Genomic DNA, 14,740 nt, shown 5'->3' with positions numbered 1-14,740 from the left:
TTGAAGAGTAAGCACCAGGATCAGCAAAGCTGTCTGTAGTGTGGTAAGTGTCCCAGAGCTGTCATGACCAGAATGCTCTCAACCCTCCTTATGCCTATGTATTGTTTCTATAATAACTCATACAGAGTTCGAAGAACAGGCCTGGCGTACTGATGTGTCAAGTTGATAGTAACTAGCTCCTGGCCTGGTAATACCAGTTAGCATATCATGTACTGTGCATGACAGCCTTGGACAAGGCACATTGTACAATCGCTGATAAAAATCTACATCGTGAACTCTGTCTTTTTAAAAAGAGGCAGCTGATTAAAATACAAAAACAACGAGCTAAAAGCAGGCTTTGCTAAAAATATTAAAACAAATAAAATGTATATGCGTGTAAAAGGCACAAGCTGCAGGCCTAATGCTAATATATGGGTGTCTGATGTATGTGCTAAAGGGATACTACAACAGGCAGAAGATCTTCTAGTGGCCAGAAATATTAGTATGCATCCCCAAAGGGCAACTGTTCACATCAAAGCACCAAGGAAAGTTTGTTCAGATATACGCCAAGACACCACTGGCATTTATGAGCTTGATAAAAACCAATCAATAGCAATACTGTCTCCATTAGTACTACCAAATGTCAATTCAGACTCATTCTCCAGCTGGAGAAACTGATCATACTTGTGACCATGCCCATAACATCATTGTACCAAATTCTCTCACATGCATTACTAGTCAGTAACAATCATATTAAGTGAAACCTACTTGTGTTCAGTAGGAATGCATTGAAATCTTTTTTTAAACCTGGCTATCGGAAGACAAACATCAGTAAGATGCAGGCCTCCAGATAAATTAAAGGACAACACTACTCCTTGTGCATCTATATCTCAAATATATACTGAGGACCCTCTAGACCAAAAATACTTTGCCTTTTTTAAGTTCTAGACAATCGTAATCATACTTTTGTGACAAGCATTTGAATTTTATTAAGGTTTTGCCCTGGGGAAGACTCCAGAATGAAGGGGAGCTGAAACTATCATCAATTTATTTTACTTTATTTGCCGGTCATTATTTGACAGTGCTGTGAATTCAACATACATTGTTAACTCTATAATAAGAATAGAATTCTAATGCATTTGTTTTATATAAAATGTACAGCACCAAAGTTACAGTTGAACTCAATGAGCTGTTGCACACATACATTTAGTTACAATGTATTCAAATCTAAATTCCATTTGCTGTTTTATTTTTTACTCTCATGAAATGTGGGTTTAAAATAACAATAAAAAAAACATTTATAAATACTAATGATGGAGCTTTCTATCAAGTAATCTTACTAGTTCAACTGAGATTTGTTTGAGTAGGCCGAGTGTAATTCAAGCAAAATGATACTACCCAAGGTCCCTAGGGACCCTCTAGGTATCCACAATAGATTTCCCTAGTCTTTGCTGAATTACAGAGTAAATATATCCTACATATACATCCGCCAGAATAGGCCATAGGCCAGTCTCTTTATGGTGATGCTTCAGCAAGATAAAAGCTAATTTCTGTTTTTTGACTATTTATTTATGCTGTTCATTTCTATCTGCATATCTGGTTACTTAAGGGGTTATTTAATGTTTTTCCAGAGCAGGACACTGGACAACTTATGCATATGTTCCTCATCCAGCAAAAAACCCCAAGTATTTGCTGAAGAAATTACTTACCTTCAGTAACGCCTTATCTGGTAGAGACTCTGTCTAGACGCAGATTCCTTATCTTAGAATAATCCTCCGGCATCAGTTCCTAAAGCTTTTTAAGCAGTATCGAAAGGTGGTGTCCTTTGGCTCTGCGTCAGCGTCATCCAAGGCGGAATGATGTGCATGGTACCTATACAGTTCGCGTACATCAGTTACTTTTGCAACTTTTCACGCAAGGAACGAGGAGCCACAATAAGAACTAACCACTGCTGTGAAAAAAATAAGGCCCTGAGAAGGGTGTCCATCATACTGACATCGGTTGGCAAAGTGGGAAGGTTTGGTAAGGAATCTGCGTCTAGATAGTCTCTACCTGATAATCAATATAGAAGGTAAGTAACTTGTTAATCTGATAGAAATTTCTAGCCGCAGAATCCTTATCTTAGAATAGATACCCAAGAAATGCCTCCCCAGAGCTGGTCTGTGAAGCCAACTTTAAATCAAAAAGTAATGTAGGACCGAATGGGCAAAGTGCCCCTTATGAAGAACTGGACTTTGCAGACAGAAGTGTTTGATAAAGGTGTGCAAAGATGCTCAAGTTGCCACCTGACAGATGTCCTGGACAGAGACTCTGCCGGCTAATGTAGTGGATGCAGCCTTAGCTTTGGTGGAATGAGCATGAAAACCCTCAGGGGGTTACTTCTTGGCCAGTGCATAGCATATCTTAATGCTGAGTACTATCCAGCTTGAGATGGTTCATTTCAACAAGCCCTACCCCTTCTTAGCTCCTACATACCCAACAGAGTGTTGATAGTCCACATTGAACCCCTTGGGGTGGTCAAGGTAAACAACAGCACTTTTTCTTTAGCAAAAATGGTAGGCAGGGTGAAGCTAGGGCTTACACAGAAGGGAGTCATAACTTTTGAAAGGAAGGAGGAACATGCCTGGAGAACCAGCCTGTCTGGGTACAAGGTGGTGTACGGAGGGTCTTCTGAGAGTGCCTGCAGTTCACTGACCCTCCTGGCAGATGTTATGGCCACTAGAAAGGCAGTTTTAATGGCCAAAAGCCTAAGAGGACAAATGTGTACAAGCACAAGGGTGCACACATCAAGAAGGTGAGAACAAGATTTAGATCTCACTGGGACATGATGAATGGCCTGGGGGGAAAGTCTGCTGCAAGTGTTTCAGAAACCTAGCCACAACAGGTGACTTAAATAAAGAAGGTTGGTCCAGCAACCGCAAAAATAATGAAATGGCTGAAGAATAACCTTTGACCATGTCCCTATCAGAGCCCTCTTGGGCCAACGAAGGAGGAAATGGCAGAACATTGGATAGAAGTGTTGAAAGGGGTTCGATATTGTGGGAACCGCACCATGTCACAAATGTATCCCAACCACAGGTGTATTCCGACTTGGTGGAGGGATGCCTGGCTGCCAGAATAACATCACAGACTTCAGGAGGAAGGTCGAAAGATGTCAACTGTAGGCACTCAATCTCCATGCATGAAGGTAAAGGGTGCTTAGGTTCGGGCACAGAACCCTCCCCTGTTGCTGTGACAGAAGATCCTCTCAAAGAGGTAGTCTGATCGGAGGACCAAGCCTCAGGCTCAACAGCTCAGGATATCAGACTCTCCTTTCCCAATCTAGGGCCACAAAATGACTTGGCCCCAGTCATCTATCTTTTTGAGAGCTCTGGCCACGAGGGGTACTAGCGAAAAGGCATACAAGATGCTGGAGTTCCACTCAAGACGAAGAGTGTCTACAAGCAAGAGTCACCTTGAAAACTGCAGCACACAAAACTACTAACATTGTGCATTCTTGGGGCGGCCAACAGATCTAACCAAGGCCCCTCTCCACTGCTGAAAGAGTCCTTCTACCACCTCTGGATGAAGACGCCATTTGTGATCCACTAGGCTTCAACTGCTGAGTTCACACCACCCATCAGGTGTTGAATCACCCAGAAAATGCCCTGGCATTCCAACCTTGTCCAAAAGCACAGAGCATCTTTAAAAAGGGTCCATGATCTTTGAAGGAAAAAGACTTTCAATGCCAAGGGAATCGCCCATAGCTTAAGCAGATTGATGCAGTGCTCAGACTCCACCATAGACAGGAATCTACAAGTGATGCATCTGTCACCACAGTCATCTCTGGTCTAAGAAGGGAGAGGGGTCTGCCACTGGCCTAATTGCAGTTTGTCAGCCACTGACAGATCTTTTGTAGTTCTCTCCGAGATCTGAACAATGTCAGGGTAATTTTGTTGATGCTGCATCCACTGGGACTTCAGGCCCCAATGCAGAGCCCACATATTCCAATGAGCATGAGTAACAAGAAGGATTCAAGAGGCCCAACAATCTAAGGGACATTCTGACCGAGATTAGAATAGAGGCTGAAAACATTAGTATCCTAGCCTGATTATGTATCCACAACAGATCCAATGAAAAGGAGAGTTTGAGAGGCAGTGAGGTGTGACTTCGGCACAATGACAGTGAATCCCAGCGAGAGAAGAAGGTTTGTCATAATCTAGAAATGGGAAACTGCAAGCTCACCTTCAACAGCCAATCGTAGAGATAGGGGAAAACTGGAGCCCCCAAACTCTGCAGATGTGTTGCAATCACTGCCATCACTTTTGTGAACACCCAAAGGGCACCAGTAAGGCCGAAGTGGAGCATGGCAAACTGAAACTGCTCTTGGTCTATAGTGAACTGCAGGTAACATCTGTGGGGAGGCAGGAAGGGATGTAGAAATGTGTCCTGCAAGTCCAGTGCTACCATCCAGTCTCCTGGGGCTAGAGCAGACAGGACTTATGGAAGCGTGAGCATCCTGAATTTCTCCTTATTCAGAAAGAGGTTGAGAAGGCACAGGTCTAGGACAGGACGAAGGCATCCGTACTTCGTGAGCATGAGAAAGTAGCAGGAACAGCAATCATGATCTTCTGATGCCTGCATCCTCACCTAGAGAGCCAACACTTCCTGACAGAGCAGGGACAGGTGTTCTTCTGTCAGCAGGTCGTAAGCCTGTGGTATGGGTGGAGGGGTGGTCACAAAGGGGAGGGAGCAGACCCTTCAGACAATTTGCAAAACCCAAAGGTCTGATGTTACTGACCACCAGTGGTGCAGGTTATGGGGTACCCTGCCTTTCACTGGATGGCCATGGTGGTCGAAGGGCAAACTAAATTGGTTTGGAAGGTGTGGCTGCTGTAGGAGTGGCAGACTGGTTCAACCCCTGGATACTTGTCCAGAGCAGACTATGGGACCCTCGTCCTAGACTGCAAAAAGGCTCAGAAGCCTGCTGGCCATGGTGGCTGGAATTGTATGGACGTGGTTGGAGACACTTTACGTGGCTCAAACGTGAAGTACTTCTTCTCTCCAAAAAGATGAGACAACAAAAGGCCTGTCCATAAACAAATCCTGTACACTCCCTAAGAAACCAGTCATTCTTAGCCAGGCATGGCACAGCATAGCAACTGACGATGAAATCGCTCTACCCAGTTTATCAATCGTGTCCAGTCCACATCATATGATGAAATTTACTGCGTCCCTCCCGCCAGAAATAGCTTGGCTCGGACCTCCTCCAAGACCATAGGCAGCACTTGTGCAACTGAATCCAAGATCATATGTGAATATCAGCCCAAAAGGCACGCTGTGTTCACCAACCACAGTGCAATGAAGAGAACATTCTCTTGCCAAAGGTATCTGGCCTCTTGGATTCCCTATTTGGTGGCATGGTAGGGAGCGTGTCGGAGTTGATCCTAGAGATGGAGGGTTGAAGCACCGGGCTCTACGAGGTGGGGGGCTGGATAAAGAAACTAGGGTCCCAATGAGCGGGGTGATGGCTGCGGGCAATAGTCCTATGCACATGAGTCCCTGTGCAGGGGTTGGGCCAGACCCCAAGTATGACGTTGGTAAAGGTTGAATTAAAGGGGTAAAGGTTTGGAGGGGGTTACTCCTAGCTGAAGCACCTCTGTCAAGATGTTTGTCTTGACTACCACTGTGGGTAGCTTAAGGTGCACGGCTTTGGCTACCCAATGCACCACCACAGCAAAAGAGGGCTTTCTCCTACGTAGCCACAGTAAGAGGAGAGGCCAAGACCATGTCAGACGAAGTATGTAACCCACTGGCTGCACCTCATACTGTAGTGGATCCTATTTTGTTCTAATGGGAATCAGGAATTTAGCTTAGACTTCTGCCTTGCAGGCCTGTGCCCTGTCACCTAGTGACTTCTAACCCACTCAGCTAGCACTGTCTTAGACTATTTATTTAATTACCTCTTTCAAATGGCAGCTATGTTTGTCGTTAGTGAAATGTTTTGATTTTACGTTATTAGTGCCACTCTGTGAAGGCGTCACCATCGGCGTCAAAGTTAAGTGAGATACAAAGGTATTTGCAACATTCCCTTTCCCACTTACGTGTGACAGGAACATAATGTACTTTTGGAGGGAATTATCTCCTTATCTATTGTTTGCGAACATACCTGCCTCAAGGGTTCTACCAGATCTGTAGAAGTACATCTCAAACAGACAAGGTTATCAGAGGGATTCCTACCAGATGCTATCAACACCATCTATGCTGCTCGTCGCCTTGATGCAGACCCAGCCTTCGTGTCACCACGGAGTCTGATCTAGAGACCTAATTCCAAGATACTGGCAGATAAGGTTTAACACACCTAGCTCTCGTTAAGTTAGAGATTATGTTCTCCGTGCTAGGGTTTTAGGGATATTTTACATTTCATGTTTATTGCAGGATGGTTGAGGGTCTTTCTATTCACGACTCTCATTTTTACAATTCTGCTTCTTGCATCGTTCAATATCCTAATCATTGCAGCTCATGCATTTTACAGGAGATTGCAGTCTTTTTAATAAACCAATTGAAAACTTTTCTGCATCTCCTTTAATGTCTGTGTGTGATTGAAACTTATTGCTAATATGAGAAAAGGGTAATCTCCATTCTACTACGACTATCCTGTGATGTCACATTCTAGAGTCCATGCGTAAGGCTACCAGAAATCACCTTTTACTGTTGGGTTTTTGGTGAGGTACTGCTTGTGAGCTGGGAGGGTTGGGCCAACAGTTGTGACTTGTTGTAGGATTGGCCTAGTCGCCTACAAACATAAGTGCTGTCATCCCTAAACCAGCAGTCTTGCTTAGGAGCGAGAGTCCAACCACAACAATACCAGTGGGGGATCTGCACTGGGACGGGTGCCAAGGAAGGTCTTGGACTTGTCGGAGGCTCCACTCTGCATCCTCCAAGGGTTCCATGGGGTCCAACTGGCACTGAGGGCAGACTCACTGGCTGGTATCTAGTTGTACTGCCATTTGTTAAATTTTGTTTTGACCAATGACTTTGTGTTTCACCACTGCGCATATTAGTTGCTCAATGTTCACCAGTAGCACATGGTATGTTTTGTTCAGTTGAGCCGCCTATGGGCTTTGACATCGCATTAGCCATTACATTCTGTATTCTGCCTATTGGCTTTGACATGCTGTATCCAGTCTAGCCGCCTATTGGCTTTGACATTGCATTCCTATTGGCTTTGACATGATGTATTCAGTTTAGCTGCCTATTGACTTTGACATGCTATTAGATATTCTGCCTATTGGCTTTGACATGATATTATATATTGCATTTTGTATTCAGCTTAACTGCCTATTGGCTTTGACATGATATTATACATTACACTTTGTATTCAGCTCCGCTGCCTATTGGCTTTGACATGATATTATACATTACATTTTGTATTCAGCTCCGCTGCCTATTGGCTTTGACATGATATAAGACATTGCATTTTGTATTCAGCTTAGATGCCTATTGGCTTTGACATGACACTAGACATTGCATTTGATATTTAGGTTAGCTGCCTATTGCCTTTAACATGACATTGCATTTGATACTTAGGTTAGCTGCCTATTGCCTTTAACGTGGAGTTAGATCTTGCAGTTGAGAATCCAAGCTGTATTTTTCCAAGCTGTGTTTTTGCACAAGATGAACCAAGATGTTTTGTTCTCACAGTAGACTAGACATGATAAGAGAGAGTACATGGGTGTTGTTTTTTCTTCGCTTGAGCTTGGGAACAGGAGTAGTCTTGGAGACCTGGCCAGTCTCCAAAAGGCTTGCTCAGTTTCCCAGGTCTGAGAGGAGGGGGCACACCTTTGTAACGAATGTAACAGGCTGCAGAGAGTCAGATTCGAATCTGCCGGACCTCGTGCTGGAGCTTGGCGCCAGCTGGCAGCAATCCCGTGTGGGTAGATGAATCTCTCTTTCTCGCGGCTGACAGGGGTCATCAGCTTGCAGACCTTAGAAAGATGAAGCTGTAGATAATTCCCACACGGTGAAGTATTTGTTTTGCTTTGCATTCAATATCTTATAAATATAACCTGCTGTGTATATTGCAAACTGATATATTTTGTTTGATTAACGCGGACTTGAAAGCTACTAATTCGTCATACATAAAATATTGTGGTTGGGGAAGAATTAACAACAATAAAAGTCTTCTTTGACCTCAGAAGTGCATTTCTGTTGTGTTATGTTAGTGCTTAGAAACTAGATAAGAGGAAAGCACTACACTAGTGATGGCCCATCTCAAACCTACAGGCCTTTAGGGCATCAAGAAGGGCTGGGCTGCCCAAACATGAGGTCCATGGCCTCAAAAAATTCTTTAAGCTGGGCAGGGGTTGCTCCAGCTCCTGGAAAGTCAGGGAGCGCATAGCAGACCCTGACTCAGGCTCCACTGAAGTGAGAGGCCTGGAATGCCAATGCTCCCTAGCCTCGTTGAATGACTTCAAAGACCACTTTGATTTCTTATACTTGTGGGACATACCTGTCTTATCAAATGACTGAGTGTGAAGGTGATCACTGGGTGTTAGTCCTCATATGATTCCGGAACCTTCAGCATGACTGGGATCTTGAACATCGTGGTGATGTACAACTTCAGCGGCAAGGATCAGTCGCTTCGGGTGCATGCCACGACAGTTCTCACAGGTCTGAGAGTCCAGTTCAATGGCATCCGCCAAATCCTCATGCCAGTTGTCCTTATTGGAGCGTAGGGGCTGATATTCGTAAGGGTCCAGTGGCCCCTTCCAATCTTCCCCAAGTCTTACCTATAGGAACAGGGCTCAGGCTCCACTCTGGATGGAATGCCTCCAGTCGTACAACACTCACCCATCTTTGTGTCGGGGATAAGAATGGGGCGGTGCTGATGACACTGCACATGTTAGTAGTGGATTTGGCTTGACTGGCATCAGTCTGGATCTGTCTTTGATTCATTGATCCAAAGGACCCAACTTACACTGGGGGCTATCCCGCAGGCAGAAAACCATTATGGGCAGGTCCCACACCAGTGGGGTCTGAGGGCGTCTCTTTAGATTACTCTGATGGACAATGCAAAGACGAAGACCTCTTCGACTTCTTGTTTTTCTTCTTTGTGTGAGACTTACCCGAACAACTGGACGACTTTGACTGCAACAAAGATCAATGGCTCAGCCACAGATCTGGGGACCTTCCTCTTGGATGAGACTGTTGCAGTGTCACACTTCGAGTGGCAAGGAGCTTGAGGGATTGCTCCCTCAAGTCCTTGGGATGCATGGAGTAACAGTCAACAAAGGTCTTGGCATTGTGGTCACGCTCAAGACATGAGACAGATGAGGTGTGGGTATGTGACTGATATTTGCCGGTGACAGCTGCAACAGAGCTTAAAATCAGCCTTCGTTGTGGACATCTCTGTCACACCAGACAATGTCTCAAAAATTATTTGACAAAATGATGGAAATGGTCAATCAGTGACTGGGGTAGCTATTCTTCAGATCTGCACTGAATTGGGCAGAAAGAAAAGAACTGATGTCAGCATACTGTATTGGTGGGGCCTATTTAAGAACCACACGTCAAATTCCCAGCGCAGATGATGCCACATGGAGCCGAATGACGCCACTTACCAGTACACAGGGGTACTGCGCATGAGCATATTTCCGGACCCAGTCTGATGCCTGGGGATAAATTCTAAGGTAAGGAATCTGTGGCTAGAAGTCTATATCAGATTGTCCACATAGTAATGCTTAAAGAACATGTGGATAGATGACTAAGTTGCAGATTTGAAGATATCTTTTAAGAGAATGGTACCTAGAAAGAACTTGGTGGCTTTGTTCAGGTAGAGTATCCATTCAGTGCAGGGAACAATGTGCACTTAGCTTTAGTATGCAAATGTTATTACACTTGACAAAGCACCTGTCTATACCACACCTCAATGCAGGATTGGCAAATTGAGATTAGGCAAAAGCAATAAGGAACAATTAAATTTTTCTAATTGATTTTGTGTGGTTAACAATACATAAAAGCATTTTTAACACATAGGGCCTCATTACGACCCTGGTGGTTGTCAGACTGCCAGGGTTGCAGTGGCAGTCTGACTGCCGCCAAAATGGTGGTCCCACAGCTCTGGCAGTGGTCTGACCGCCACATTATGACTGCGGTGGTTGCGCCACAGTCAGAATGCCAGCAACGCCAGTTACCCTCCACTGGTGGGAATGGCAGTCCTAATTCAGCGGCGCCCTGGGGGTTATTAACCGCCCTCTCCGCCAGCTTTTACATGATGGTGGTTAAACCACCATGTAAAAGTTCGCAGAGACGGGATGCAGGGGGCCCCATGGGGGCCCCTGCACTTGGCATGGGCAGTGCAGGGCCCCCCTTGGGCTGCTCTGTCGTGCTTTTCTCTGTCTACATTGCAGATGGGTGCTGTTGCACCCGACGCACCGCAACATTGCAGCTGGCTCAATTATGAGCCAGCAGCAATGTTGTGGGCTTTTCCCCCGCTGGACCAGCAGGCGGAAACCGCTGACCCAGTGGGGAACTCGTAATGGGGCCCACGGGAAGGCGGCCGCATTGGCGGTAACCTGACCGCAGGAGTTTGGCAGGTAGACTTTTCCGCACGCCAAACTTGTAATGCCCCCTATAGTGTGTGTAAGGCATTTTTGCACAACTGATGTGGGATTTGGAAAGAAAGACAGCAACTCAATTAACGGGTAGTCATGAAAAGGAGAGATGACTTTCAGCAGAAAACAAGGACAGGTCCTAAGGTTCCCTGGTCCTTGTGTACTTCCATAAAACATCCCTTATTGACAATGTCTGCAATTTAATGACCATTCAAAGGGAAGTAACAGCATCTAAAAGAGCCACTTTCCTGGACAGGATCTGCAGTAGGCACAGATGCAGTGGCTCTAAAGGATGTTTTTGACTCTAGGAAGGACAATGTTGAGTTTCCTTGAAGAAATAGGTGGTAACCTAGGGGAATGACTATTTTAGTCCCTCCATAAAAGCTGTAAAGACAGGTATTTTAGAAATTGACTGGCCCTGACTATTTAAGAGGTAATCAGTGACTGCTGCAAGATGCACTCATATCATAGTGTAGGCTAACTCTGTCTTTTAAAGGTGTAACAGGTAACATGCAATGTTTGTATTCACATACAACTCCTTAATGCTTCCATGACAATCACAGTAAAGCACAAAAACCTCCCAATTAGCAATGTAATAGGTTCCTATAGCAGGTTTTTGAGCCTCTTTTAAGAGCTGCATAATTCATTTTTAATCTGCAATAACCAAATTCTAAAACTTCAGGTGCCAAACCACAATACTTAATGCCCTGGCATCTGGACAGAGCAACTGGGCTTTTTGTTGCATAAGAAGGTTGGGGTACAGCCTGAGCTTTTCACAAGAGTCACAGGACATTTCAAGAAGCAAGGAGAATCAGGATTGACTCGCCCAGGTGAAAGCTATAAGTGACCTGAACACTTTATGCATTTTTTATTACATTTGAAATCAAAGGGATTGGTGGAAGAGCAATTGCAAATATCCCTGATCAAGTGTGCGGTGACTGAGGGTGAGGGTATCTGGAGGCAAAGGTTTAAGTTTTGCATTCTTGTGAATTGCAAACATGTACATTGTTGCTGTGCCTCAACAATGAAAAAATTAATCCACTCATCTTCCAAATAAAAGCACAAAATAAGTGGGAAGTGAAGCCACTGTTACATGTTTTACTGGATTCACCAAGGAATCCAGTAAGACATGACAACAAATGACGATTGTAGTGGGAACTAGTTTAAACCTTTTCTTCATTTGTGATGCAAACTCTCCAGGTTTGACTGAGTTGTTAGAGCTCTTCAGCACAGTTTTAAGCGTGGGAACTCAGTTAGCTGCTTAGTCTTACAGACTGTTTCTATAAGGAAATCATCTTCCTCCTCATTCACAAAAACATGGGGACCTTATGATGTTCTGCTGCTCCAAATATGACTGGTTGGTAAGTAGTTGTGTCACCTGGCGATGTAAGGTATCAGAGAAGGTCATCCTGAGGATGTCCTGTAGTCGTGCCAAGCATCCTCCTGTTCAACAGTTAACACTGGGTCTTGGTACAGAGGAGTGCATCAGATGAGTACTTTGAACAGAAATGCAAATATATAATCCAATGTGATCTGTAATTGATGTGGAGGCATGGCTGTGCCATCCTTCTCTTTTCTAGGAATCGTATATGACCACAATTCATCTTAAATGGCTTCCTCAAAAGCAACCTTTAATTTCTTGTGTGCAACATGTTCTGCAGAAGGTGGTCACACAAGAATGCAACCACTCTCTAGGTGAATGCAGATGGTGGCTGGCAAGTGCCATGCTGTTCCACTCTCTTCATGAGAAGGAGTAGTAGCTGAGGGCACTGAAAGTGTTCTCGCCTTCAAATCTGATCTCAGCACTGAGGGTAGAATGGCAAACTCTCAGTCTGGAGACATGGCCTATAGGAAGTTCTAGCATCGCACCTTCTCTCAGTGCTGAACAGCCTGATCCAAAAGACCACCAGCACTCTATCTTTGAGTTTAGTACCTACCCCCAATCATTTTGGAGGCATATACTTGTCTTAAAATGAAAGGTGTTACAAGTTGAACACACACTTTGGTTGTGGACTCTCAGAAAACAAAAGTTACAGACCCAATATTGGTCCAATCACAGGAATTTACTTTTGCACACAGCACAGAACTTAAAAGATGTATTTTCCATATATATCGCCGCCTCCACCCTCCAATGAGATATTCTTCTATGAAATGGCCCAATGGTCTTCGTTGCTTCAGTTCTGAAGCAGTTAACTAAAGAATGATGACCTTGTTGTTCTCACTAACTATGCAACCTTTTTCCAGTGTTCCAAAAAAATACTTGCATGTTCAGCAAAACAGTCAAGAGCACTTGAAAAGAGATCTAAGCCTAGTGGTGGAAAAAAAAAAAAACCTAGGTTGGTCTCCGGGTGCACTGTGGTGGAAAAGAAAACAATCTAGGTTAGTCTCCTGGTGCATTGTGGGTTTCAGGTGGAGCGATTCCAAGTCACCTCAAAACCAAAAACATGGTGTAATGTGTTTGTACTTACAACTTGGTCATGTTCAAAGCCTGCATTGTTTATAGCTGATGTTTTCATATTATAAACTGGGAGCGGTGTGTAGTGAATTATTGTCACGTATGATTTGAGAGACTTCAGTCTACAAAATGGCAGTCCTTAATGATCCCTTTGCACATGGTTACATGGCTGTGCTGGTCTCCAAAATAGCCATTAATTCCAATACTTACAGTGCCATGAACAACAACAGAATTAACCTATGCGGGGATCCTCAAGTTAAACATCAATTAATGTGCGTATGTTTAATATCTGCATAATTTTCAATGAAAATATCAAATATATATAAAAAAATAATCAAAAAAGACAACCAGAACAAAATACTTTGCCCGCTCATATTTTATTTCATTCAGAAATGTGTACAGCACACTATGTTGCAAAGGTCTACAAGCGATAAGGAGCATTACACAGAAGGTCTAAAATAGGATCAATTATTTAAACCACAAGAGCGATTGAGATGTAAAGCCATTTCATTTTCAACTGTGAAGTTATTTGCTTTATGAGGTATAACCATTGAACATGGCAAAATAAAAATACAATGATTGCTATGCAAGATGCCTTCAACCAGGGGGGCAATACTAGAGTGAAAAGCATTTTATTACATGCATGAAAACACGTAGGTACTGTCAGAAACCATAGATAACACAGTTATTTTAATTTGCCTTACCTTTATTATTGTAGACATCTAAGTAGTTCGGAGCTGAAAAAATTGTTATGAGTGATGGAAACCCTGTTGTCTGACTTTTCCTGTACATTCTATAGCTATAAAAGAAAAAACAATATATGTTAAAAACACAAATCTCAGACACAGTTTAGAATACCTGAAAATGATTTAGCCATTTGCTTACCCTGCATCCTGGGCTTCGTGAGCTCTAATGATGGACAGTAAATTATTCTGTTGCAAAAAATCGCAAACAGCAGGATAGCTGTGTGTATATATAAAAAAAAAAATAGAAATCAGAATTGTAAGAGATTCATTCAGTTGTTAGACATATCTAAGTACTGTATTTATAAACACAGTAAAATAAATGTATGACATCAAAACACACATTAAACTGAACAGCCAGTATCACAATGTCAGTCTTAGACTCATTAGATCATTTTTTAAATACAAAACAAATCTAAAAACATATTAAAATTTATTAATGGCCTCAGTGGGGCATATCTAATCATATACCATATGCACTTAACTCATTGATATTAATTGCTAATATAAATGCCTCATTTTGTTGTCTTGGCCTCCAAAATTCTTTCAATAAATCTAGTGAACAAATATGATATCCACATCATTACTACATAGGAAAAAGTGACTCAAGCTTGGCCTGGAGTATTAGAGTCACTGTTCACTACAATAGGTGAATCAATAATTGTGACCTAGACTAGGGACACATCAAGAGAAAGTTCAAAACATCTTCTCATTTCCACAAGGAACACAAAAAAGTATCAGTTGCCAATAGTCCCGTCTAACCTTTTTTTGGTGTGTTAAGGGGTAGATAATTTATCCTAGATAGAGTCCAAACATGTCTTCCTTTTTAAATACAGTTACATTGTCATTTAAATTAATATCTGTTCCCATCAATAATTAGGTCAAAGACTTGATGTCTCTTTTGAGAGTTCTATTTTCAATAGTAGAATGGTTGGGTCCAACTTTGAAATTCCTAGCATCTGTATCCT

General features: G+C 43.2%; 1 protein-coding gene across 8 annotated transcripts in view; it reads right to left on the bottom strand.

Annotated features, from left to right (window-relative positions):
* PPP3CB (protein phosphatase 3 catalytic subunit beta) overlaps nucleotides 1–14,740 on the bottom strand; it is an 818,129-nt gene that overhangs the window by 421,145 nt on the left and 382,244 nt on the right. For all 8 annotated transcript variants that reach the window (XM_069240450.1, XM_069240451.1, XM_069240445.1 and 5 more), the window contains exons 7-8: nucleotides 13,915–13,992; nucleotides 13,734–13,828 (exon numbers count right to left, since the gene is read on the bottom strand). In XM_069240450.1, the coding sequence (XP_069096551.1) occupies nucleotides 13,734–13,828; nucleotides 13,915–13,992 (173 nt within the window). The remainder of the gene's footprint in view (nucleotides 1–13,733; nucleotides 13,829–13,914; nucleotides 13,993–14,740) is intronic.

The sequence above is a fragment of the Pleurodeles waltl genome, chromosome 6, assembly GCF_031143425.1.
Source record: "Pleurodeles waltl isolate 20211129_DDA chromosome 6, aPleWal1.hap1.20221129, whole genome shotgun sequence".
NCBI lineage: Eukaryota > Metazoa > Chordata > Amphibia > Caudata > Salamandridae > Pleurodeles > Pleurodeles waltl.
The sequence above is the reverse complement of the archived record's forward strand: the minus strand, read 5'-3'. Positions and strand labels throughout refer to the sequence as shown.